Here is a 25,398-nt window from a genome sequence, read left to right on the forward strand (position 1 = left end):
TTGATGTTTCTAACTCTCTATCTCTCTCCCTTCCTCTCTGTAAAAAAATCAATAAAATATATATTAAAAAAAAAAAAAAGATTTTTGACTGCAGGCAGGGTAACCTTAACCTCATGTTCCGGGGTCAACCTTGCTATGTTTTCAGATGTTTAGTTTCTCACAGTGTGGGTAATAGACTTACTCTATTGAGGTGATAGTATTGGAATAAGTTTAGTGAGTAGTTTGGTAGTATGACCTTGTATATGACATCAGGCTGGTGCCTGCTTTGGGGAAGAGTGCTTCACTAAAATATGGATGAGGCTTCTGTTCACTATGCATAATTCCATGAATAATTCTTTAAGGAAGAGGTTATGTCTTATTCAGTGAAAATATATTTGCTTTTCCACGAATCTTGCATTTTATTCATGATAGTTTGCACAAATATTTCGTAAAGCTTTAATCAAGGCCTTATTTGTGAGAGGAGGTGGTCCAGAGAAGGGTTTTGTGAGAGAAGCCTAAACAAGAGTGGAAGCCAGCTCGGCAGGGCCCTGGGCCTCTCGCCAGCTTCTTCAGAAAAGCTTCCCTTTCTATCTGTTTTATATACTGTTCTTTCATGGGAGATTCTGATAAATCGCTACAAAGTTGCCTTATTAAACTGTATAGGTATTCAGATAATGAGTTAGTAGTATTAGCGAAGTTTAAAATGACTACTTTAAAATAAAAGTTGTATGGTACAACTTTAGTTGAAATCATGAATGCTGCCAGAATTTTTTCAGTAACCACATGGAAATCTTCATGTTACTAAATGTCATACTTTAAAATTAGACTGTAAGGTCCTCTGGTACTTATTACCAGTGTCACTTTGGATAATTTTCTTAATCTCCCTGAAACTTACCTGTAAAATAAGACTAAACTTTACAAGGATACTTTGAGGATTGAATGGGTAATATAAGTAACATAGGTCTCTTGCATAGTGTTCAATATTTCCTTCTTCCTTTTTACAAGGAGACAGACTGTATTATAAATAGTAAAGTCATAATTGCTTGGTTTTACTAAGACTGGAAATTATTGTTCCCGAGTCTGCTTCCTGGGCTTAGCAATTTGTGTTCTGCCTTTATTATTCTTGTAAGGAAAGGCAAGTACAGACAAGGGGAGGAGTGGGTATGTTATATTTGTATATGTCCTTACATTATCACAGAGAATACATATAGAAGGTTGTTAAATGCCCTTTAAACTCTGTCCAGGGTCTCAAGGACCTTTGTCCTATTAGTATTAGCAAAAAGTAAAATGACATTACAAAAGTAGTGTGATACAAATTGAGTTGAAATCATGAAATGATTAAGCCCTAAACTTGATTCTGAGAAATAAACACATAAATTTTTAAATGTGTAGCATCCTTTATGTTGTAATGGAAAAAAGGGGAAGTGTATTTTCAAATGGCTTGAAGAGAATTGCCAATAATTTTGTGAGGGAAGATACTTTCTTAACCTGACTTTGCCACATGAGATTCCCCACGTTCCCTACTGAGTAAGCCCTGATTAAGGTAGCCCATTAAGTATTCTTTAATCATTGAAGTTAAGGTGAGAACACTGGGTAATCCAGCCCTTTTCCTACTACAACAAAATGTATTTGACCTAAAATCAGGTTTGTGATGCACATAAACCAAGCACAACTTTCTAATTGGTTGAAAGCAAGCCTTTATGGTGTGGAAAAATTTTGTGTCCTACTGGTCTCGCTGGTATTGAAATTTTTCTTCTTTAAAATGAAAATATCTTGCATGAATAAACAAGGGTGTACAAGGATAAGGACTTGAATGTAGAATGTTTAAAGAAATGGAAATAAAGCATGGCTCCTGTTTTCACTCTTTTGAGCTGGAAAAATGGCTTTTTAGATTATCTAAGTCAACCACTTTATTTTCAAATGAGGAAATTTAGGCCCAAAGTAGATGACTTGATCTTGCTGTTTTTCACATGGATTAAATGAATGGGAAGGATGGGTCAAGAGCTAGATGACTTGACTCAAAACTATTGTTTTTCCTATTATTCCATATTCCACAGCTATTTTTCATGGTTCTCAGTTTTTGAAAATTATGTATTCCAGTGGGCTTTATTATTTTTTTAATCTCATTTTTATAATGAATGGTCTTTGCTGTGAAAAGAAAGTCTTTTTGTGTAGGGCTGATCAGTGTTGAAAATGTGGAGAGTTTCGCCCTCTTGTGCTCAACTAACTACAGTGCAGCCATTTATCCAGTGAATTTTTTATTATCAAGGGGCCTCTTGTTACAGGAAGTGAGTATAAAAATGGAGAGCTGATGAGCAGGTGTGATGTAGTGTGAGGAACTGCAGGGTGTGATTTCTCTATCTGCCCTGATTTCTGGGAGGCCTCGATTGACCCTGCTTCTTTTTTTAATTGGTTTTATCTTTAAGTTCTGTTAACAAACTCTCCTTTTGTCTGGCTTTTTGTTTTCAATTGCGAATAAAATTTATTGCAACCTTCAGGCAAGCCGAGTAGGCAAAAGTTCCTGGTTTTGCTGTTTTATTTTATTCTTTTTATATCTTCCAGGGCGCCTTTAGGGACCACCTTTCCAAAAACCTCCTTCAAACAGCAAATTTTTCCTTCTCTTTGTTTTTCTATTTTTCATGCAAATTTCTCATGATTGGTGGCAGGATTTAAACGTGTGGTGCTGTGGTATTTTGAGTTAGTTGAACAGCTTTCCTCTGCCTCCCTGACTCCTGGGATTTACTTTCTGCACAGTGAAAGCTCAGTCAAATTTAAGGTGGCCCCTTAGTATCCCTTCTGTAATTTTTATTATTTTATTTTAAACAGAGGTCAGTTTTATTTATTTATTTAAATGTCTTTCATTCAGTTTTTACAGAGAGGAAGACAGAGGGATAGAAAGCAGGAAACATCTATGAGAGAGAAACATCGATCAGCTGCCTCTTGTACACCCCCTACTGGGATGTACCTGCAACCAAGGTACATGCCCTTGACCGGAATCGAACCTGGAACTCTTCAGTCCACAGGCCGATGCTCTATCCACTGAGCCAAACAAACCGGTTTTGGCGTAAATTTTTTTTTTATAAAGCCCTAAATTTGATTCTGAAAAATCAACACATAAAATGTCTGAGATGAACCATAATTGGCAATTAGAAATGGAGGCGTATACTACTTAAATTCAGTCTGATAACCACAGGTTGTATAGGATATCTTCTGAGATGAAGTTACAACTTTTTATTAACCATTCTGCAGTTCCTAACCATTTTAATCATTACAGTTAAAATAAAGGGGGGAAAAACAAATTCAGCAATTTGTCTTAAATATGTATATGCTCCCAGAATGCAGGAATCCTGTAAAGTGCCATACAGGGCACCTTAGTAATCAGTTTTAAATTTTTCTTAAGGTAGCTATGGAACATAGTATAAATAGAATGAAGCTGAGAGATTATACATTGATGTTCTATTATATGAAGTTAAAATTTGGTATTAATTTTTATGACAAATAAAAAGCACAAGCCATGTATGCTAGGCATTCTGCAGCTTGTGTCTTCATAGGCCTACCCAAAATGGACGGTGTCAACAGCTTTAGCTGCTAGTCTGCTGCTCACCTTCTCTGATGGTAACCAAGGATAATTATAGCCCATACACCGAAAATAACATTTCATTTAAGATGTCTTACTTTCAGGAAGCTAACCACATTGAGTGATGGGTGATTACTCACTGTTTAGTAATTTGGACTTGATTTTAGTTTAGGATTTGCTCTTTTTTCTTAATATTTACTTCTAGGTAGAGGAGCACACATTGTTTTTCTGTCTTGTTCTAAAATACTAACCCTGATTTAGATAAAGAATTCATAAGTGAGCCTTTCCAGAGCAGAAGAATTACTGAACGGATGCTTGGTTTTTAGGGCCTTTGTGCTTTATTAACTATAAATGTAATGTGTGATCTCTCTTCGCTTTTAGAGCAAAGCCGGAGGGATGATTTGGAAGCCCTGGGCCATATGTTCATGTATTTCCTTCGAGGCAGCCTGCCCTGGCAAGGACTCAAGGTATTCTTGAAAGTGCTCAGTGGAGGGCTTTGTTTCAATTCTCAGTTGGTATTAAAGGGGTTGCTGATTTGATGTTTGCAACAAGCACAAAAGGGATGATTGGCTGCAGAGATGAGAAGCAAGGACTAGTTACATTAGACTATATTGTAAATGCTCACCTGGGCTTTGGAAGCTCTGTTTTGCTCTCATTTGCCTTCTTCCCCATCTGAATCCTTCTTCCTTGTTTTTGGATTTTCCATAATCTTTTCCCTTGTCCCCTCCCAGCCTTGTCAGTGCTGCTTTCCTCTCTGTCAGTATGCCTCCTCCACTACCATTATGTAGCAAGATGAGTGTTCCCAGCGTGTTGGGGAATTTCTAGAACAAATTGATGACAGTAGCTGCTACACATTTTACCAGCAAGGCCAGCAGGGCTGGGTGTGTCCCTAAGGGGAACTGGAAATGTTTGTTCATCCTATATAAGCTGAGTGCTCACCTAAACGAAAATAAAAAATCCAGGTATAATGTTGTTATTCAAGTGTTTTATTGAATAAGTGCCTGTGCAGAAAATAGTCATTCCTTGTGAACCATGTAGTTTAAATAGCCTTCTTTTGTTAGGTGTCAGTATAGTACATTTCTATTAGAGTTAATTATAATAATAAAAATATGTTAATTAGATCAGATGTCCTTCTAGACGAAGCCAGGTGCCAGAGGGGAGCCGGTGCTGGCAGCCAGGGGAAGGAAGGTCTACTCTTGCATGAATTTCATGCATCGGGCCTGAAATTGTAATTATTACCATTAAATGACTCTGTGCCTTTTGCTGTAGACTAGAAAATGCTAAGCTTCTAACCCATGCTAAGTTCCATTAATTAAATGTGAGACATATTTTTGAGCTGTAAATTATATCAGCATGGCCCTAGCTGGTTTGGCTCAGTGGATAGAGCATTGACCTGCAGACTGAAAGGTCCCAGATTCTATTACTGTCAAGGGCACATGCCTGGGTTGCAGGCTCGATCCCCATCAGGGAGTGTGCAGGAGGCTGCTGATTGATGATTCTCTCTCATCGTTGATATTTCTAGCTCTCTCTACCTTTCCCTTCCTCTCTGAAATCAATAAAAAATATATTTGTAAAAAAATTATATCAACATGTTAGTATGGAAAGAAACTTAATCAGTAGCTTTGGATATCTCACCACTCCAAAGGGCAGAAAGGTGGACTTTGCTGTGTCCTAGAACATGGTCTTGAAAAGTAAGGTTTCTACCCCTTCCCTGTGGGAAGATATTTCTTTTCCCTTAACTTCCTCTCTTTAACATCTCCTCCATGGTCTTCTAGTCAAATATATCTTCTCATTAATATTGACAGTTGTCAAATAGTTTCACGTCCTATTTGCTCATTGTATAGCCAAAAATGCATTCATATATGTGTATTATTAATTGCTTCTTGAAACTTTCACTCAGCCCATGAATCATTTTAGTGATGGTTATAGATCTAAAATTTCTCCAATTTACTTTAGAACATTATTGCTTCAAGCTGGGTACAGCAGGCTAGATAGAGCCTCAAGAGACTGCCTTGAGACCACATTATTGGTCCAAGCTCCATTCAGAGCTCTCTGTCTATAGTCCTGAGTAACCAGACTTGTCTGCTTTGAGCCGATGACATATATCAAACCTATCTGTTAGCCATGCCTATCATAGATAACATTTTTTCCCTCTGGAACCTCACTGTAGGAAGACATTTTCTATTTCTTGATTTTTTTCAATAACTATAATATAAAACCATCTATTTATCTGCCCCCACTTGGATTAGGAATATTTTTAATCTTAGCATAGAGTTGATCTAAGGAGGAGAATACGGAATCATTTTTTTAAAAATTGATTCCAGAGAGAGAAATAGGGAGTGAGAAAAACATCTACTGGTTGCTTCCTGCACATGGATCAAACCCACAATCTGGTCATGTGCCCTGACCAGGAACCGAATCCATCACCTTTTTTATTTTATTTTTTTATTGATTTTATTGATTTTACACAGAGAGGAATTGAGAGGGACAGAGAGCTAGAAACGTCGATGAGAGAGAAACATTGACCAGCTGCCTCCTGCACACCCCCTACTGGGGATGTGCCCGCAACCAAGGTACATGCCCTTGACCGGAATCGAACCTGGGACCCTTCAGTCCGCAGGCTGACGCTCTATCCACTGAGCCAAACCGGCCCCGGCGGAATCCATCACCTTTTTTTTTTTTTTTTTTTTTTATTAAATATATTTTATTGATTTTGTACAGAGAGGAAGGGAGAGGGATAGAGAGCTAGAAACATCGATGAGAGAGAGTCATCGATCAGCTGCCTCTTGCACACCCCCTATTGGAGATATGCCTGCAACCAAGGTACATGCCCTTGACTGGAATCGAACCCGGGACCCTTCAGTCCCCAAGCCGACGCTCTATCCATTGAGCCAAACCGGTCTCGGCGGAATCCATCACCTTTTAATGTATAGAATGACACTCCAACCAATTGAGCCACGCCAGCCATGGCAAGGCTAAATTGCTTTTGACCATGGGAGATTACTAAGCTTCTGCAATTCTGAAAATAGTGCTACATGATATTTTAATTTTCTTATTCTGGCCACTTGTCTCATTGATGGTGTTTATCTGAGACTACTAAATATATTTTCCAGTAAATGTTCTAGAACACAGCAGAAGTTATGTACATATTTAAATACATCATCTCTGCCGAAACCGGTTTGGCTCAGTGGATAGAGCATCGGCCTGCGGACTGAAGGGTCCCAGGTTCGATTCCGGTCAGGGGCATGTACCTTGGTTGCGGGCACATCCACAGTAGGGGGTGTGCAAGAGGCAGCTGATCGATGGTTCTCTCTCATCTATGTTTCTAGCTCTCTATCCCTCTCTCTTCCCCTCTGTAAAAAATGAATAAAATATATTTAAAAGTAAATAAATAATCATCTCTATTACATTTCTTATTAATGTTAGAAAATTAATTACGAAAAATACCTAATAAATCCTACAACCATTCTGTTCCCAAACATATTGGACCTCTTTCCAAATAACTTTCTTTACTCTCTACAGGCTGATACATTAAAAGAGAGATATCAAAAAATTGGTGACACCAAAAGGAATACTCCCATTGAAGCACTCTGTGAAAACTTTCCAGGTGAGATGCTAAAAGGACACTCCAGTGAATGTGAATAAAGCTTTCAAATAGGTGAAGATTATGACTTGGGATCTCTAGATAAAGGTGCTCCCCAGAAAACTTAGTTTCCTTTATTGTTAGTTAGCCCAAGATAGGTTATGTCACTTTCATTTGGTACATAAAGAAAATACCATGTCAAACAGCCTGTACAATATTCCTTGCTTGGCATAGAGCTTCTGCCCATGCAAAGCATTCAGTTAATGAGCGTGGCCTTTCACCTCTTTCCTAACAGAAGAGATGGCAACCTACCTGCGGTATGTCAGGCGATTAGACTTCTTTGAAAAACCTGACTATGAATATTTACGGACCCTCTTCACAGACCTCTTTGAAAGGAAAGGTTACACCTTTGACTACGCCTACGATTGGGTCGGGAGGCCTATTGTGAGTATCCTTTTTATCCACCTCCTCACCTCAGGCCAGCACTACTTCATTCCTTTCCTTGCCAGACTTTCTGCTTAAATCTATGGGGGGAAGCATGCTTTGACTGTAGACTTTACAGTTACCAACATTTTCAGGATATTGCTATAGATTGCTCTTACTAGAGTTAGGAAGTGGGAGTAACTTCCTTTACATGTTTTTAAGGTTATGACCAGTATGTCAGAAGAGACCAGAAGTTAAGCTAGTTTTTTTTTTTTTTTAATGTATTTTTATTGATTTCAGAGAGGAAAGGAGAGAAAATGATGAACGAGAATCACTTGCCTCCTGCACACCCCCTACTGGGGTTTGAACCCACAACCCGGGCAGGTGCCCTTGACCAAAATTGAGCCCAGGTCCCTTCAGTCCACAGCCAGTTTTTAAAAAGAATTTTCATTTGAATGATACAGAAAAAGGTGCTACATAAGATGTTAAGGTGTTTGACTTCTGTAGGATTGTAACTTAGTACCATAGGACACTTCTGAATTTGCTCTTCTTGCCAGGGGTCACAGGGCATAGAGCATGCTAACAGACATCATTGCAGGATGTTTTTTTATTTTCAAAGGTAAGCTACTCTTCAATGAAGTGTTGAGGACCAAGCTGCATCCCTTTTGCAGATAAGCAAACAGAGAAGACAAGAAGACCTTGAAACTGCCCTTGGTGGCTGAAAATAATAATTACTACTATTCTAGTAGAATTTGAATGATGCTGTCCTTTGCAGAGGCATTAAGTTGGACCTGTTTTCTCCATTGACTTTGTGTTATATTTTTCCAGCCTACTCCAGTAGGGTCAGTTCATGTAGATTCTGGTGCATCTGCAATAACTCGAGAAAGCCACACACACAGGGATCGGCCATCACAACAGCCTCTACGAAATCAGGTGTGTTGGACCTTCATTGTTTCAGACATTCCCTTTATTTGTGGCTAATGTTAACACCCAAATTCTTCAGTTTCTCTACTTAGGTGTACATATTGAAATTAAAAACAAAGGCTTTGCCAATTTTCACTGGTGTGGTGTGGCATTCTACCATCTCTCAGAGTTTGTGTAATGGCACTGAGATGTAGCCAGGTGCCTTACAGTAAGCATCCACTCTAGAGAATCTGGTCCTGTCAAATCTGTTGGCTGAAAGGACCTACAGGATGTACAGGTTAGCCCACTTGAGGTCTTATCAACACTCCAGTGTGCAGCTCTTGCCACTGCTGGTTTTTCCTTGCTGATTAGGAAGGTTGGGTAATTTGGACTTCCAGCTATGACTTGGGAATGAACTGGCACCTCCACTCCACTTCTATCCTTGTACCAAGGCTAACTCTAGAATTATGCATGAAGACTCAGCCTTGCTTTAGGCCACTTCACAGAAGGCCATGTCATCTCTCTTTCAATGTTCATGGTTTGGGAAACTAGTGGTCTGGATGAGAGGCTTCTCTTAGCTAAAGACAGAGGAGGCAAGCACATATACAACAATTTGATAACATTTAAAGAAAGGAGAAACTGATTGGAAAGTGAGTATAATGATTATTTTTATATCACAATACATTGCTAAGAGAAAAATGAGGATCCCAGTAGGCAAAGTACAGAATAATAAATAAGTAAACATATACTTGTTTATACATGTGTGCTTGCACACACACACACACAATCATTATCACCTATCAAATTAGTTTGTTTCTCCTCCTAACCTCACTTTTTTATATTCACAGATGCTTTTACAGTAAAATAACATCCACACTTATCATCTCACAGATGTAAAAATCGCATATAGAAATAATACACACATATGTACAGTGAAGTACATATAAAATATAGACTCACCAATAAGTCCATACTCTTGGCAAATGTGTGCCTTGGTGGTTAAGGAAAAAATTTATAAAGGGAGAAATTATGTAGTAGATTGTAGGTAAGAAAAATAGATGGTGTTTAGCAAACTCTGTACCCTAATTGGATCCATAGTTACATGTTTTGATCAAAGTAGTTGGCTAAGAATTGCAATTTGGTTGAATTCTGTTAACAACACAATACTATTGACCTCTCTGCTCCCTTCCTTCCTTCCTTCCTTCCTTCCTTCCTTCCTTCCTTCCTTCCTTCCTTCCTTTCTTCCTTTTTAAAAAATATTTTTTGTTGATTTTTTACAGAGAGGAAGAGAGAGGGATAGAGAGTTAGAAACATCAATGACAGAGAATCATTGATGATCCAGCTGCCTCTTGCACACCCTCTACTGGGCATGTGCCCGCAACCAGGGTACATGCCCCTGACCGGAATTGAACCCGGGACCCTTGGGTCCGCAGTCCAACGCTCTATCCACTGAGCCAAACCAGTTTCGGCGTCATTTACACTTGTAAGTGAAACGTCATTAAACTAGTGCACATAATTAGGAAATCTCATCTGAAAGATGATAAGCTTGGTTTTTGAAGAGTTTAATCTAAAGATCTCTGATTTTCTCCCCTCCCTGCTTTGCAGAATGTATAGAATCCCATGGCTGCTGAGAGATTGAAATTCCTCATATTAATGCAAATTTTACACCACCTTCCCAGCAGGATTCTGAATCCTTGCTGGGTAGATTTATTTCTGCCCTGTGCACTGTGGGCAAATGGATTTCTAGTGTCTGTTAAACCTTTACACTATGTTTAGTTTGTGGTTTCATGTCTTATATTCCATCACTAGGGTTGTTTTCTTAGGCTATTTTTTTTTTAAATTACAACTGACTTTAGGGATTGAAAGCAGTATGATTTTTTTTTATACTAATTTGCTTCAAGTTTTGAATAAAATGAAATCTCTCCTTGAGAGAGATTGAAAGATATTAACTTTACTTTAAAGGTGACAGTGAATATGTTTTTCAGCAACTTTGACTCAATAAATCTGAGGACCTACTATGTGAAAGTATGTCCTGGGGATACCAGGGTAAGTAGGGCCTTTGTCCTCAAAGAACTGACAAGCAGACAAGCCATGGAGCCAGATAATTACAACCGAAGGCAGAACTGATAAGGTTCCCAAATCACAAACTAGCATCATAAAGGGTTGGAACAAGGAGACATCCAGTCTGAGCATGACAAAGAGTTTCATGAACGAAGCTGTATTGGAAATGCTCTTAGGAGAATCAAGTGGAAATAAAAGTTATTTCAAGCAAAAAGGGAAATATAAGGAACAGCAAATTATCTATTATAGTTCCATTCTGCTAAAATGTATGGTGTGATTAAGGAGACAGGCTAGGAAAGCAGGTTGGAGCCATTTAATGGAGCTCCTGGAATGCTGGGCTGTGGTAAAGATTAAGTACTAAAGGTTTTGCAACAGAGGAATGATATGATCAAAACTTTGCTTTAGAAATCTTTTGATGCAGAGAGTAGTAATAGCCTGGCAGCCAGCATGCAAATCAATCAGAAGACAATGAGCTCCCTTGAGAGGTAAAGGGGCCGTTGATGGCCTGTAATAGAAAAGTGATACAGGGATATAACCTACCAGAATTAGCAGCCCACATGTATGTCAGCGTTGAGGGGAGAAGGATGAGTCAGAGCCGTTTCTGAGGTTTTAAGCCTGGATAATTAGAAGGGTGGTGATACGATGTCTAGAAATGGGAAAGTTGGGGGAGAAACTTACTTGGAGTTGAATTTAGGCATCTTTTAAAAATATATATATATTTTTTATTGAATTCGGAGAGGAAGGGAAAGGGAGATAGAAACATCAATGATGAGAGAGAATCATTGATTGGCTGCCTCTTGCACACCCCCTGCTGGGGATCAAGCCCATAACCCGGGCATGTGCCCTTAACTGGAATCAAACCTGGGATCCTTCAGTCCACAGGCCAACGCTCTATCCACTAAGCAAAAACAGCTAGGGCAAATTTAGGCATCTTAAGTTTGAAATATTAGCAGTGCATTCAAGCTGAAGATGGCTAATAGGCAGAGGATGGCTCTTGGGGGAAAAAAAAAAACACAAAAAAAACAGAGAGCTATTTGGGAATCAAGGCATGGACATGACATTGATGATAATGCCTAAAGAGCCTCCTGGGTAAATCTCCCCATCGATTGTGTGGTAGAGGAGTGAGCGTGGGGGTTAACAGGCTCTGCTTGGTTCCATACTTAGACTAGGAGGAGAAAATGGAGGAGCTCAGAACTTGATTATAGCTTATCCCAAGACTGTGGCCATAGAATATTCAACCTTTTGGGGGCCTCTCTCAAACACAAGTCTTGTAAGGCAGGTATTTTTTGTTGTTTTATTTGCTACTATATCTTTAATACATAAAACAATGTCTGAAATTGTAGGTACTTGATAATTGTTTGAATGAATGATGGATCTATTAAATGAGCATAAATTAAATCAGATTTTTGCTTAAAATAAGATTTTTATTTAATCTCCCATGAAAAATAAATTTGAAACTTTTTTTCCCACTTGTTTTCTATTTCTACAAAGAGCTATTCTGCCTCACTTGGTAGCCAGAACAGGGCTGGATTATATGCTTAAGGGAAAAGGTTTAAAAAAAAACACAGCAGGATCTTTCTGCAAAATAAGTTCAGGCATTTGTGTTAGTTCTCCATCACAATGAGAATTTTCAGGGAGAAATTACTTTGCTGGTTGTAGGTATATTGACTGAGTACTCTTTGGTTCCTAGGTACATTAGTAGATCCCAAATCGAGCCTGCAACCCAGGCATGTGTCCCCACCGGAACTCAAACTGTGATCTCCTGGTTCATAGCTTGATGCTCAACCACTGAGCAACACTGGCCAGGCTATTAAAATAGTTTTAAAAGAAAATCCAACAGTGGTTAAATATCATCCCAGGGCACATGCTGGGGTTTTCAGGCTTGATCCCTAGTAGGGAGAGTGCAGAAGGCAGCCAATTGATGATTCTCTCTCATCGTTGATGTTTCTATCTCTCTCCCTTCCTTTCTCTGAAATCAATAAAAACATATATTTAGAGATTGTTTTAAAAAAAAACTTTTAATATGAGATGCTTAAGAACATTTTCTGAACATTCATTTTACCCAGCTAGAAAACTAATTAAATCATGAGGTTGGATAGAATAAATATTCCTGAAAGCTAGATCCAGTCAGAAAGTTCCCAGTGGGTTACATGGAATAATCTCTCCTGGTATAGGAAAATATGTTAAACACTAGAGGCCTGGTTCACAAATTTGTGCATCAATGGGGTCCCTCAGCCTGACCTGCGGGATTGGGCCAAAACTGGCTCTCTGACATCCCCCAAGGGGTCCCGGATTTTGAGAGGGTACAGGCCAGCCGAGGAACCTCACCGGTGCATGATTGGGGCCAGGGAGGGATGCAGGAGGTTGGCCAGCTGGGGAGGGACTATGAGAGGGTGTGTCTGGCCCATCTCGCTCAGTCCCGATTGGCCAGCAGCAAGCTAACCTACCAGTTGGAAGTAGTAACCTACCTGGTGGACAGTACAGGTCATAGCGACTGGTCAATTGGTTGACTTCCCCCTAGTGGTCATTGTGTGCCATAGCAAATGGTTGAGTGGCCTTAGCATATGATTAGCATATTGCACTTTGATTGGTTGAACAACCAATTGGACGATCAGACACTTAGCATATTAGGCTTTTATTATATAGGATAGAATATTGCATTAACTAGCCTAGGAGGCATGGCTCAGTGGTTGAGTGTCAACCTATGAACCAGGAGATCACAGTTCAATTCCCAGTCAGGACATATACCCAGGTTGCAGGCTCATTCCTCAGTGTGGGGCGTGCAGGAGGCAGCTGACCAATGATTCTCTCTCATCGTTGATGTTTCTCTCTCTCCCTCTTCCCTCCTCTCTGAAATCAATAAAAAAAAATTTTAAAAAAATATTGCGTTCACTAGGATGTACAGGCTTCCTGCTCTTTCAGAACTTTAAGCATTTTCATCATTTTCTTATTAGAAGGAGCTTAATAGAAGGAAGTTTTTATTTTTGTTCAAGTATTTTGTTCAACCTTGCCAACTTTTTTTTTACTTTTTTTTGTTATTAATTATCTCTGTACATATTTTACCATTGCCCCTCCTCCCATACACACCCACCCTCCCATGTCAACTTTTTTTTTCATTTCATATCTAAGGTTTATTATATTTCCAAAATTTATTAAGGGGTTTCCTTTACTATTCTTCCTGCCCCATTCTATCTTTCTCAGCTTACCCCTAGTGGGGTAGTCATTAAAAAATTTTTATCTTGGAAGTGTAGTCAGAGAGAATATATAATCTAGTGTATTTGTTGCTAACCTTTGATACTGTTCAGTCTCTATTCTTGTTTATTATAGTTGAAGACTATAAAATGAGGTCTAGAAGACTGGCAAGAGAGTCCAAAATGTTATGTATAGATGGCAACTTTTAACATATTTTGGGAGCAATAAAGTGAAATAGATAAAATTATTTGTGAATGTAATAAAAAATTTAAATAGCTTTATATAAAGAATAGGATTGAGTGATTTGTTTGCTACATAGGAGAAAGATGTTTTGCCTGCCTTTTGCTTCAGAACAGTAACTTTGTCTCCAGTAAGAATTTGAGCCCTAGGCAGTTTGGCTCAGTAGATAGAGTGTCAGCCTGCAGAATGAAGGGTCCTGGGTTAAATTCTGGTCAAGGGCACATGCCCAGGCTGCTAGCTCGGTCCCCAATGGGGGGTGTTCAGGAGGCAGCCGATTGGTGATTCTCTCTCATCATTGACATTTCTATCTCTGTTTCCCTCTCCCTTCCTCTAAAATAAATTTAAAAATATATTTTTAAAAAGTTAATGTTCATGGGTCAACACTCAACCAACTAAGCTATACCAGCTGGGCTTTGAGTCATCTTAAGAGGGAAGGTTTTATGTGCTGATTTCCTCTGGGCTTCCTTAGCATAATACTGCCGTGCTGATTAGGCCAAATCATCACCTGTATGTACACAGCATTGCCTAAAATACCTTTCAGGGGAAGGTACACTAGCAGAATACTGCATTATTGATATCCCTTGGTTTCATCTAGCTCCTAGACACTCAGTTGCTTTCTAAAAATGGCAAATGACCCTTTTCTACTTCATTAACTTTTAGATACTAATCCAAGCCCTTAAATTCCAGAAAAGAACAGCCATAGAGTTTGGCATTATGGTGAAAGGTAATTTCTGAAGTAATAGTCCCAGGTTCACATTCACTTGGTTTTGTTGCTTTCAGAGATTATAGAAGACTTTGGAAGGCAATAGTATGGTGCAGTGGTCGGCAAACCGAGGCTTGTGAGCCACCTTTTGCTGCTCTGCTGACTAATGTGTTTGCCGACCACTTGATAGGGGCTTAATCACAAGGAATAACAACAGCCTGTAATTATTGGAATTGAAAGTCTAGGTCAGTGTTTGGCAAATTCAGTCAACAGAGCGGCAAACTGCAGCTCACGAGTCGCAGTTTGCCAACCACTGGTATGGTGCAATGATTTTTCCCTTTGTCACAATGGAAGCATTTATGAAGCAATAGGGAGTGTTAGTACAAATAATATATTTTATTCCATCCCTGAAAACAACAACAATAAAAATGTCCATATCTAATAAGAAGGAAAAACAATTATTTCAAACTTCACCTAACAAGGGTATATAGTTAATTTCTTAGCAATCGGGAATGTTAACATTATCTTTCTCTCTTTAAAAGATAAGTAGTACATTTCTTTATGGATAGAAATAGAGTGCCTTTTAGCCTTTTGAAAAATGTCCTTCTATTTTGATTTAGACAAAAATCTTAATTCTTCCAACAACTAGTTTAGCTAGAATGAATATAAATAAGTACACAGCACTATGATTTAGATGATGATATCAAACCAGACTTCTGATCAGGAATTTCTTTCCATATGCCTCATTCAAATGAATCAGAAGAATATCATCCTTATTGCTTTAGACCATACACTTTTTGTTTTGATAAAATGATCAATAAAACAAAATCTATGCAAAAAAAATAGAAAGAATTTTTCAATTTTATCTGCTTTATCAGTGGTTGAACGTCATCCTCTGAACCAGGAGGTCGCAGTTCAATTCCCAGTCAGGGCACATGTTCAGGTTGTGGGCTCGATCCCCAGTGTGGGGCCTGCAGGAGGCAGCCAATCAGTGATTCTCTCTCATCATTGATGTTTCTATCTCTTTCCCCCTCTCCCTTCATCTCTCTAAAAATCAATAAAAACATTTAAAAAATAAAACGCAAAACAGAGCATTCATGAGAGAAGTAATTACATTGAACATGTATCATAGAACTCAAAACAACACCCAATGACTTATAAATGTCTTGATATTTTTTAAGCATTTAAATTTTTTGAAAACTGACAGTTCTGTATAGTAGTTTAGAAGCTTAAGTATTCTTCAGTAGTACAAAAAAATAAAGTTATAGAGAGCACTGAAGAAGCTATCACTAATAGATATTAGAGATATTACTTATAATATCAGAACAACAGATTTATCCCCAAACCTCTAGTAGTGAGAATAAATGAAACTAAATTCTCTGAGGGTATGGATACTACCAATAAAATAGTTGATTGTGTTATAAACCAGTCTTATTTTGGAAATGAAACATCTAAACCTCTGTTGTTAGAAGTCATTAGAGGGGTAGCTTTTGATTTTCTTGAATTTGACTAGCAGTATAAAACTAAACCCCTCTTTTATATGAGTATGTAACAAGCAAATTAATATAGCTGCCTTCTTACAGAATATGCTCATTCCCTGAGGAACCTCAGAAATCATGGCCAGGTCCTAGCTAGTTTGGCTCAGTGGATAGAGCATCAGACTGCGGATTGAAGGGTACCTGGTTCAATTCCTGTCAAGGATACATGCCCGGGTTGTGAGCTTGGGAGGCAGCTAGTCAATGATTCTCTCTCACCACTGATGTTTCTCTCGGTCCCTCTCCCTCTCTCTGAATCAATAATATAGATATATATATATTTTTTAATTTTTTTAAAGAAATAATGGCCAGAATCCTTTATAGTTCTGTTACCCATATGACTTCATGTTCCATTAACAAAGAAGATGAGTAAGTTATAGCTGGTATGTGAGGCTTTAAAAAAAAATAATAAAAGCCTTTTGGTGACTTATAGGTTAGCTTTAACTCTTGACAACAGAAAGGGGAGAGTGAACATGGAGCCTTAAACCACTACTTTGTCACTCTTCCTTTGCTTTTTTATAGAATACATTTATAGCTTTGAACATTTCTAAGATTTATAGAATTCTTACTGGTTTCATGCAGAGCAGCAATATTATATCTCAACCCCTGCTGCTGTTTACATCAGCAGCAATTAAAATTTGAATCCTAATCCCTCTTTGCAGCCTCTCCAACTCCTCATTTTTCATTTTTGTAGAGCCTTAGGACTGATACAGCTCAGCATCATGATGTTAACATCTCCTCAGCCATCTGGCACTGGGGAAGAGGCACCTAAACAGATTGTTCAGAACAAAAATCACATATGAGCAAGATCAAAATACTGTGAAATCTAAAAAGCAGGTGAAGAGAATCTGAATGATACCAAAGGTGAATGCAGAACCCAACAAGGGTTTGAATGAGAAGCCATCATTTTGCTGGGAAAAGATCTATCTTTAGCTTTCTAGGATAAATAATTAATAGTGGAATAATTCATATCTAACTAAAGTTTTTCTAATTCCAGACTAGAGGCGGTTAACTAAAGGAGTCAGGAAAATACTGTAGCCTTATATCCCCACCCCCACCACCATCACCATTTTATATTCTTGAGTTGTGAACCTGCTTTTAAAGAGATGCTTTGTTCATGCTTTTAGCTAAGAAAGCATGTTCCAGCCACTGTCACTGCTCATTTTGTCTAGGTTGAAGTCTCATGGAGGTTTGTGTTGAGAGTAGTGGGCTCCCTATTTAAGAAAAGGCATATTATCTTGATTCCTAATGCTAGGAATTTTCTGTATTGACTGTTCTCTATTTAGATTGTTCTTTAGTCAGTGAAATGGTTTATAAGTATGATTGTTCCTTTGTTCAACAGTCTTAACATTCTGAATTTGGTCTGCTTAGTGGCTACTGAAATTTTAATAATAGGGAAGCTAAAAGATTATTTCAGCTTTTGATTTATCTATTTTTTCCTTCTCTGGTTATTTCTTTTCTTTTTTTTTTCTTCTTTTTTTTCTGTGACTGGGTGAGAATGGTGAGTTAACTAGACTTTCAATTGATTGTCATGTGTTGGCTCATTAGGCTGAAATGAATGTAGTCAAACTAACTTTTCCCCATTGCTTTGCAGCAGTTGTTAATTTAAAATCTCAAACGAAAACAAACCCTCAAGAACACTAATGTACTTGTGTTATTGCTTGCTGTTGCTTCACCTTTCCTTACCTATCTTGCTCTCATGCTTCCTAATGCCTGAGCAGACTGCATCATCAGAGCGCCGAGGAGAGTGGGAAATCCAGCCCAGCCGGCAGACCAATACCTCGTACCTGACGTCTCACTTGGCTGCAGATCGCCATGGGGGATCAGTGCAGGTACTTACTGCCTTTATTGTCTTTCCCTGGCCTTCCCAGCTTGGCTGGTAGAATGTTGGTTTGCTTCTGAAACTCAGGTTCCTTTAGAATGGAAACTTATAGCAAGGTTGAGGGTGCTTGCATAGGTAACTGAATATCTGTGTACTGATTTTCTGCCTATGTGGACTTTTAAGAGTCACTTGTTAAGATGATTGCTGGTTATTGTCATTGACTAAGGAAGGTCTATATGGTTTCTGATACTGATTTCTGCTTAAACTAACTCTATAACTTTGATCCACTAATGATAAACCAAAAAATAAGGTCAAGGTAGAAGTTCGTTAGTGTCAAGTTGATGAAGTGTAAAGACTTGAAATGTATAAAATTAAGTATTTGGGGGGTAGAGGACTGCATATGTAGCTCATTCTATGATAATATGTGCCTTAGTGCATAACCTGAGAATGTTAATTAGTCCAAGTCAGCTGTTTCTGAGTCGGTGCCCTCTCAGTTGGGCTATTTATTTTTCCTCCTGGAATACATATGGTCTTGGAGAATTATTTCTGACTTCATTTGGACTGTTTTGAATCTCTATTCTCTCTAGTACTTAAGAAGCACTTGTATTTGTAACTTTTCTTATGTCAGTGTATTAATAATCTTAACAAAAATGTTTGTCTCATATTAAGTGACACCACCAATTAGGGCACACAAATTAATCCAGAGCTACCAAATAGAAATTCTTATAAAGGAGTAGGTAAACCTTTTGCACATAGAAATGCATCTTGATAGGCTTGATTGTCTAGAACACATGTGTCAAACACAAGGCCCGCGGGCCAAATCCGTCCCACCAGGCCTTGCAATGTGGCCCGCACCGCGCTGTCATCACTGCACTCCGCTGCGTTTCCATCACAATGACAGTTTATGACTGTTCAGTAAACCATTCGGCCCTCGATTTAGGCTGGATTTTAGATTTTGGCCCCTTCTCTGATTGAGTTCGACACCCCTAGTCTAGAATATGCTTTTACATGGAGTTGATTCACTAACGTTAGGACACAGGAAATTAAGAGACAGCTTTGGTCCTCTTAAATCCTCATAGGAACATTTAAGTTAAAATGATGGATTAAAAACACAGATATACTCTCACTTCTCCTGAAACACACTAACAGAATGATAAAGCAATTTTTTATAAAGGCACAAATTCATCTAAAAACAAAGAAAACCGAAGAGGAGGCAACAGCAACAAAATGTTAGAAGCTGGAAAGCAGATGGGCAGTTATTAAATGGCTTAGGATTCTCAAGAAAATTGAATCCTGTGCCAGGAGAGCGGAAAGCTGAGAACCTATTTACACTGGGGAATCCCCAGAAGGCTCAGAAGTTGGCCTTCTGTAAGGGGGACGTGGGTGTGGAGGGCATGGCTAATATAATGAAGACTGGTTAAAAGTCTGTTTTAAATCCAGAGATTTCTAGGTGCCTTCTCCTCCCTCAGCAAAGACCAAATATGTATTCTTTTATGTTATTCAAAGATTTATTCTTTAAAAGGCAAAATAAAGGGCCTCTGGATTAGGGGGTATTAGGCACATCTGGAAACAGAATACCAGCCTGATAAAAAATGGAGATTAAATGAATATATTCATACCGACTGCCTGATTTCCCCTTTGAGTCCTTCAGAATGCTGAGAGCCAGGTGTATACCTTCCAGGCAGGAGATGGTGTTGGCTCTGAGGAATATGACCAGCCCAAAAGAAAACATCTGAGCATATTAACAAAATGGTTTCCCTACTGAAATAGCTTAGCCAAGTCATTCTGCAGTCAGATCCATATTTTAGAAGTTTCCACCCCTATAATCAAAGTGCCAGTTAACTTTGTACTCTTCCACTTTTACACATGAGTAGATAATCAAAGATTATCCAACTTCTGGGAAAACCTTTAATGTTATAGAGACCAAAGCAAACAACAGCAAAAAAAACCCCAAAAATACACATTATTAATATCCTCAGAAACAAAAGATACTGCAATTGTGAAGCAAGGACAGGATGCTATTTTTAAAAAGAATATTCTCAGAGCAAACAAAAAAGCTCTTGGAAATTAAAAACATAATAAACAGAACACTTATATTCAATAGTTTAGAAGATAAAGTTGTGAGGAAGTCTCCCAGAAAGTAGAGCAAAGAGACAGAGAGGTGAAAATAATAGAAAACAATAAAAGATTTAAAGAGAGTCCAGGAGGTCCAATTTCTATATATTGTGAGTTGCAGACTGAATGAGAACAGAGAAAGGAGGGGAGGAAATAATTAACAAAATCCCTTCCCAGAATTCATAGACTTGTTTCCAGATCAAAAGGGCGCCACAAGATGCCCACCATAAGTGGATGATAGAATCCATACCAAGATACATCATTGTGAAATTTTGGAATACCAAGAACAAAAGAGGAAATCCTTTAAGCTTCCAGAAAAAGAAAACAATCATATGCAGAGAAAGGATCAGGATTTAGTATAGCTTCAAATTTCTGAATGGCAATCTTGGGAGCTAGAAACCAAAGAATGATGCCTTTAGAATACTGAGGAAAAATTTATTTTCAACCTAGCATTCTGTACTCAGCCAGTCTGATTGGAAGCCTATCTAATAAAGAGGTAATATGCTATTTGACCTTCATGCCATCACAAAGATGGCAGCACCCAGAGCCAATAAGAAGAGAATATGCTAATTGACTGTCACGCCCTCAAAGATGACAGCACCCAGTCCCTTCAGCCTAGCCAGGGCAACAGGTGCATGGCAAGGCTGGCTGAGGCACAGGCAAGCCTCAGGTGGCAGCTGCCCAGCCACCCAGGGCCGGCTGAGGCTTGCATTGCTGTTAGTGGCAGCAGCAGAGGTGTGATGGGAGCATCGCCTTCCCCTGATCACTGGGTCGCCTCCTGCCCTTGAGGGCTCCTGGACTGAGAAGGGGCAGGCCAGGCTGAGACACACACACACACACACACACACACACACACCCGCAACTGAAAATTCATGCACTGAGTCTCTAGTATAGAATAAAGATGTTTGCAGAAATTTGTGGTCTCAAAAATTATACTTCTCATGTACCCATTTTACATTGAGGGTGTGTATTATGAAAATGAGTGAGTAGACCAAGGAAGAGGAATAAATACATGGGATCCAGGAAACAAGAAATCTAACATAGACCTAGCTGGTTTGGCTCAGTAAATAGAGTGTTGGTTTGCAGACCAAAGGGTCCCAGGTTCAATTCCGGTCAAGGATAGGTATCTTGGTTTCAGGCTTCTCCCCTGCCTGGGCCCTGGTCAGGGCATGTGCAGGAGGCATTCAATCAATGTTTCTCTCTCACATCGATATTTCTCTGTCTTTCTCTCTCTTTTGCACTGTCTCTAAAATCAATGGAAAAATATCCTCAGGTGGTGATTAAAAATACATCTATATATATATAATATACTAAGAGTCCACTCATCTGACTGGTTGCTATGACGTGCACTGACCTCCAGGGAGCAGATGCTCAACCAGGAGCTGCCATGATGCCCACTGGCCATTTACAGAGAAACCACTGCGAATCTGGCACCACAAAGCAACACTTTGCTTCCCACAAGTGGGACACAGGCCCCACCACCAACCTGGAGCAACAACTTACCAAATCACAGCCAACACTGTTGAGATTCCATGGTGCAAAATGTGGCCCCCAGCTCAGCCTAGTCGGGAAACGGTGGTTGTGGGTGCTGGATAATGACATCACGTAGCAACGCTCAGCTTCCTCTCCCTAGCAACAGGCCATTTAACAATAAACAGCACCATGGACCTGGTGGCCACAAGCAACAGGTGGCTTTCCCCAAGAGGGACACAGGCCATGCTGCCACCCTGGAGCGACACCCCACCAAATCACAGCTGAGAAGGGACTCACCAGGATAATGGTAAAATCAGGAGGTCCCAGGTAGGATAGCCTGTCCCAGACAGAGGTGGTCACAAGGCTTTCTGAGCAGTTTTACCAAAGGATGAATCAACTAGGATACCAATATGTCAAAATATTTTGAAAGTTTTTACATAAATAACAATGTAGTTAGAATTAGTGATTAACAACTAATGTATAAAATCTTGGTAAAATTAAAATTTAAAAGATAATTAACTTCAATGAAAATAAGAAATTGTATAGGAATACTTCATAGCACAGTTGCAAATAGCATTTAATAGTCATAACACAAACACTAACAATTGAGCTAATCAAAATTATAGAATAAATTATTTTTAAAAATATAGGATAGGATAAATTATAATGGGAGAACAGATGAATGGAAAAAGTGAATATAATGCCAAAAATGATTAATTAAGATGCATGTTGTGCCAAAACCGGTTTGGCTCAGTGGATAGAGCGTCGGCCTGCGAACTGAAAGGTCCCAGGTTCAATTCCGGTTGGGGCATGTGCCTTGATTGCGGGCACATCCCCGGTGGAGGGTGTGCAAGAGGCAGCTGATCAATGATTCTCTCTCATTGATGTTTCTAACTCTCTATCCCTCTCTCTTCCTCTCTGTAAAAAATCAATAAAATATTATAGATTCTATAATAGATCATGGCTGTTAAAAGAAATATGAGTCACTTTTGTAATTTAAAATTTCCTAGTAATCACATTAAAAAAGTAAAAAGAACCCTAGTTGGTTTGGCTCAGTGGATAGAGCATGAGCCTAAGGACTGAAGGGTCCTGGGTTCAATTTCGGTCTAGGATCTATCCCCAGTAGGGGGCATGTAAGAGGCAGCCAATCAATATTATAATTCTTTCTCATCACTGATATTTCTATCTCTCCTTCTCCCTTCCTCTCTGAAATCAGTGAAAACATATTTTTTTTAAAATGTAAAAAGAAACAGGTGAAACTAACTTTAATAATACATTTAACCCATGTAGTCAATATTAAAAATATTAGAAATATTTTACCTTTTTAAAACTATCTAGCATGTAGTTTACTCTTACATCCAGATTAAAAGCAAACATCTTAATTTGGATTAGACACATTTTAGTAGTCATATGTGGCTAGTAGCTACTATGTTAGACATTGCAGCTCTAGAATGTTTATTGCTGGTTTGTTTCTAATACCAGAAAATCATGCTTAGCCTAACCTTGATGACCTGCTGATACCATGACCTACCCAGTAGAGGTGCAGGACTCTGAGAAGTTTGCTCTGCTGAAGCATATGGACACTCCCCTTCCAACTTATTTAATAGGCAGATTCCTATAGTCCCCATCATCCCAATATTTCCATAGCTTTTCCATATGTAGAGGCCCAAATTCAAAAAGACAGTATGTTTTTCTCTTTCAAAAAAATGACTCTAATGTTGTTTAAATTAAAACATATAGGAAATATCTGTACATATGTGAGACCAAGAAAGGGCCTGAGGCTTAAGAATGACATTTAAGATATAGTCATTATTTATTTTGCTCAAATCTTTATAATTTTTAATTATTTACATTCCTTGTTAAGGTCAGTATTAGAGAGTAGAGGCCCAGTGCACGAAATTCATGCATGGGAGCAGGGGGTTGTCTCTCAGCCCAGCTTGCACTCTCTCCAATCTGGGACCCCTCAAGGGATGTCCGACTGCGCAGTCAGACATTCCTCTCACAATCCAGGATTGTTGACTCACAACTGCTCGCCTGCCTGCCTTCCTGATTGCCCCTAACTGCTTCTGCCTGCCAGCCTGATCACCCCTAACCACTCCCATGCCAGCCTGATTAATGTCTAACTGCTCTCTTGCCAGGCTATTTGCCCCAACTTCCCTCCTCTACTGGCCTGGTCACCCCTAACTGCCCTTTCCTGAAGGCTTGATCACCCCCAGCTGCCCTCCCTTTCAGGCCTGGTCCATCTCAACTGCCCTCCCTTGCAGGCCTGGTCCCTCCCAACTGCCCTCCCCTGCTGACCATCTTGTGGTGGCCATCTTGTGTCCATATAGGGGCAGGATCTTTGACCAGATAGGGGCAGCCATATTATGTTGGAGTGGTGGTCAATCTGCATATTACTCTTATTAGATAGGATAGAGGCCTGGTACATGGGTGGAGGCCAGCTGGTTTGCCCTGAAGGGTGGCGGGGATCAAGGGTGTACCCTTGGGGCATGGGGCGGACTGAACAGCGGCCTGTGGTGGTTTGCAGGCCAGCCATGCGCCCTGGAGACCCAAGCAGAGGCCCTGGTATCTGGAATTTATCTTCTATAATTGAAACTTTGTAGCCTGGAGCGGAGCCAAGCCTCCTGCTTGCTCCATGGCCAGCAGCCATTTCTATTGGGACTTATGTACCTTCTATAATTGAAACTTTGTAGCCTTAAGTAGAGGCCTGGGCCAGCCAGGGTATGCGGAAAGTTTTGCTTTCTCCATTGCTGGGGGCAACCCTAGCCTGCTCTCTCCAGCTCCATGGCTGCCGCCATTTCTTTTGGATTTATTTACCTTCTATAATTGAAACTTTGCAGCCTTGAGTGGAGGCCTAGACTGGCAAGAGCAGGCAGAAAGCCTGGCTTCTTCTGTTGCCTGGGAAACCCAAGCCTCCCTACTGCTCTCTGTGCCGTAGCCATCTTGGTTGGGTTTATTTGCTTGCTCTGATTGGGTGGTGGGCGTGGGTGATGGGTATAGGGGAGTGGTGGTTAATTTGCATATTACTCTTTTATTAAGTAGGATAGTGAAACTTAAGTAGAGAATTACCAAGTATGTTAGTTGTGAGAAATAGGATTGAAAAGTTATCAGCTAAAGCACTTATTCTTTTGGTACACAACTCTGATTTTTCTTCACATTAATATTTTGAAAAATGTGGACTTAATTCAAATTTTTTAAACTCCCAAAAGAGATAATACCAATATTAAGGTCTAAAGTTCAAAATAGTACTTCACCTTATTCTCTTTCATGAATAATCCCATAGATAGTAATTGATTTGTTCTTGTGTGATATAGGCAGAGAAATGTGGGATTAATTTTAATAGTGATAACAGCAAAATAAATGTCAGTATTCCAGATATAGAAATAAAGTTTAGCCCAGCTGGGTGTGGCTCAGTGGTTGAGCATCAACCCAGGAATCATGAGGTCATTGCTTCAATTTCCTGGTTAGGGCACATGCTAGGTTTTGGGCTCCATCGCCAGTAGAGAGCATGCAAGAAGTAGCTGGTTGATGATTCTTTCTCATCATTGACATTTCTCTCTCTCCTTCTCCTTTCCTCTCTAAAATCAACAAAAACATATATTTTTTTTTAGCCTTAGTCAGTTTGGTTCAGTGGGTAGAGTATCAACCTGCAGACCAAAGGGTCCTAGGTTCAATTCCAGGGCACATACTTCGATTGCAGGCTCCTCACTGGCCTAGGCACTGGTTGGGACTTGTGCAGGAGGCAGCCAATTGACGTTTTTCTCTCACATCAATATTTTTCTCTGTCTTTCC

General features: G+C 39.4%; 1 protein-coding gene across 11 annotated transcripts in view; it reads left to right on the top strand.

Annotated features, from left to right (window-relative positions):
* CSNK1G1 (casein kinase 1 gamma 1) overlaps positions 1 to 25,398 on the top strand; it is a 123,403-nt gene that overhangs the window by 81,271 nt on the left and 16,734 nt on the right. For 6 of the 11 annotated variants that reach the window (XR_004988190.2, XR_006741647.1, XM_036439339.2 and 3 more), the window contains 5 exons: positions 3,938 to 4,023; positions 7,079 to 7,163; positions 7,435 to 7,583; positions 8,391 to 8,495; positions 17,918 to 18,028. Coding sequence is in view for 8 of the 11 variants with exons in the window: in XM_036439339.2 (XP_036295232.1) it covers positions 3,938 to 4,023; positions 7,079 to 7,163; positions 7,435 to 7,583; positions 8,391 to 8,495; positions 17,918 to 18,028 (536 nt within the window). In the remaining 3 variants the exon portion in view is untranslated. Of the gene's footprint in view, positions 1 to 3,937; positions 4,024 to 7,078; positions 7,164 to 7,434; positions 7,584 to 8,390; positions 8,496 to 17,917; positions 18,029 to 19,997; positions 20,595 to 25,398 lie in introns of those variants that run through there. The other 5 variants (XR_006741648.1, XM_036439357.2, XM_036439377.2 and 2 more) reach the window with 3 other exon arrangements.

The sequence above is a fragment of the Pipistrellus kuhlii genome, unplaced genomic scaffold (genome assembly GCF_014108245.1).
Source record: "Pipistrellus kuhlii isolate mPipKuh1 unplaced genomic scaffold, mPipKuh1.p scaffold_m20_p_1, whole genome shotgun sequence".
Taxonomy (NCBI): domain Eukaryota; kingdom Metazoa; phylum Chordata; class Mammalia; order Chiroptera; family Vespertilionidae; genus Pipistrellus; species Pipistrellus kuhlii.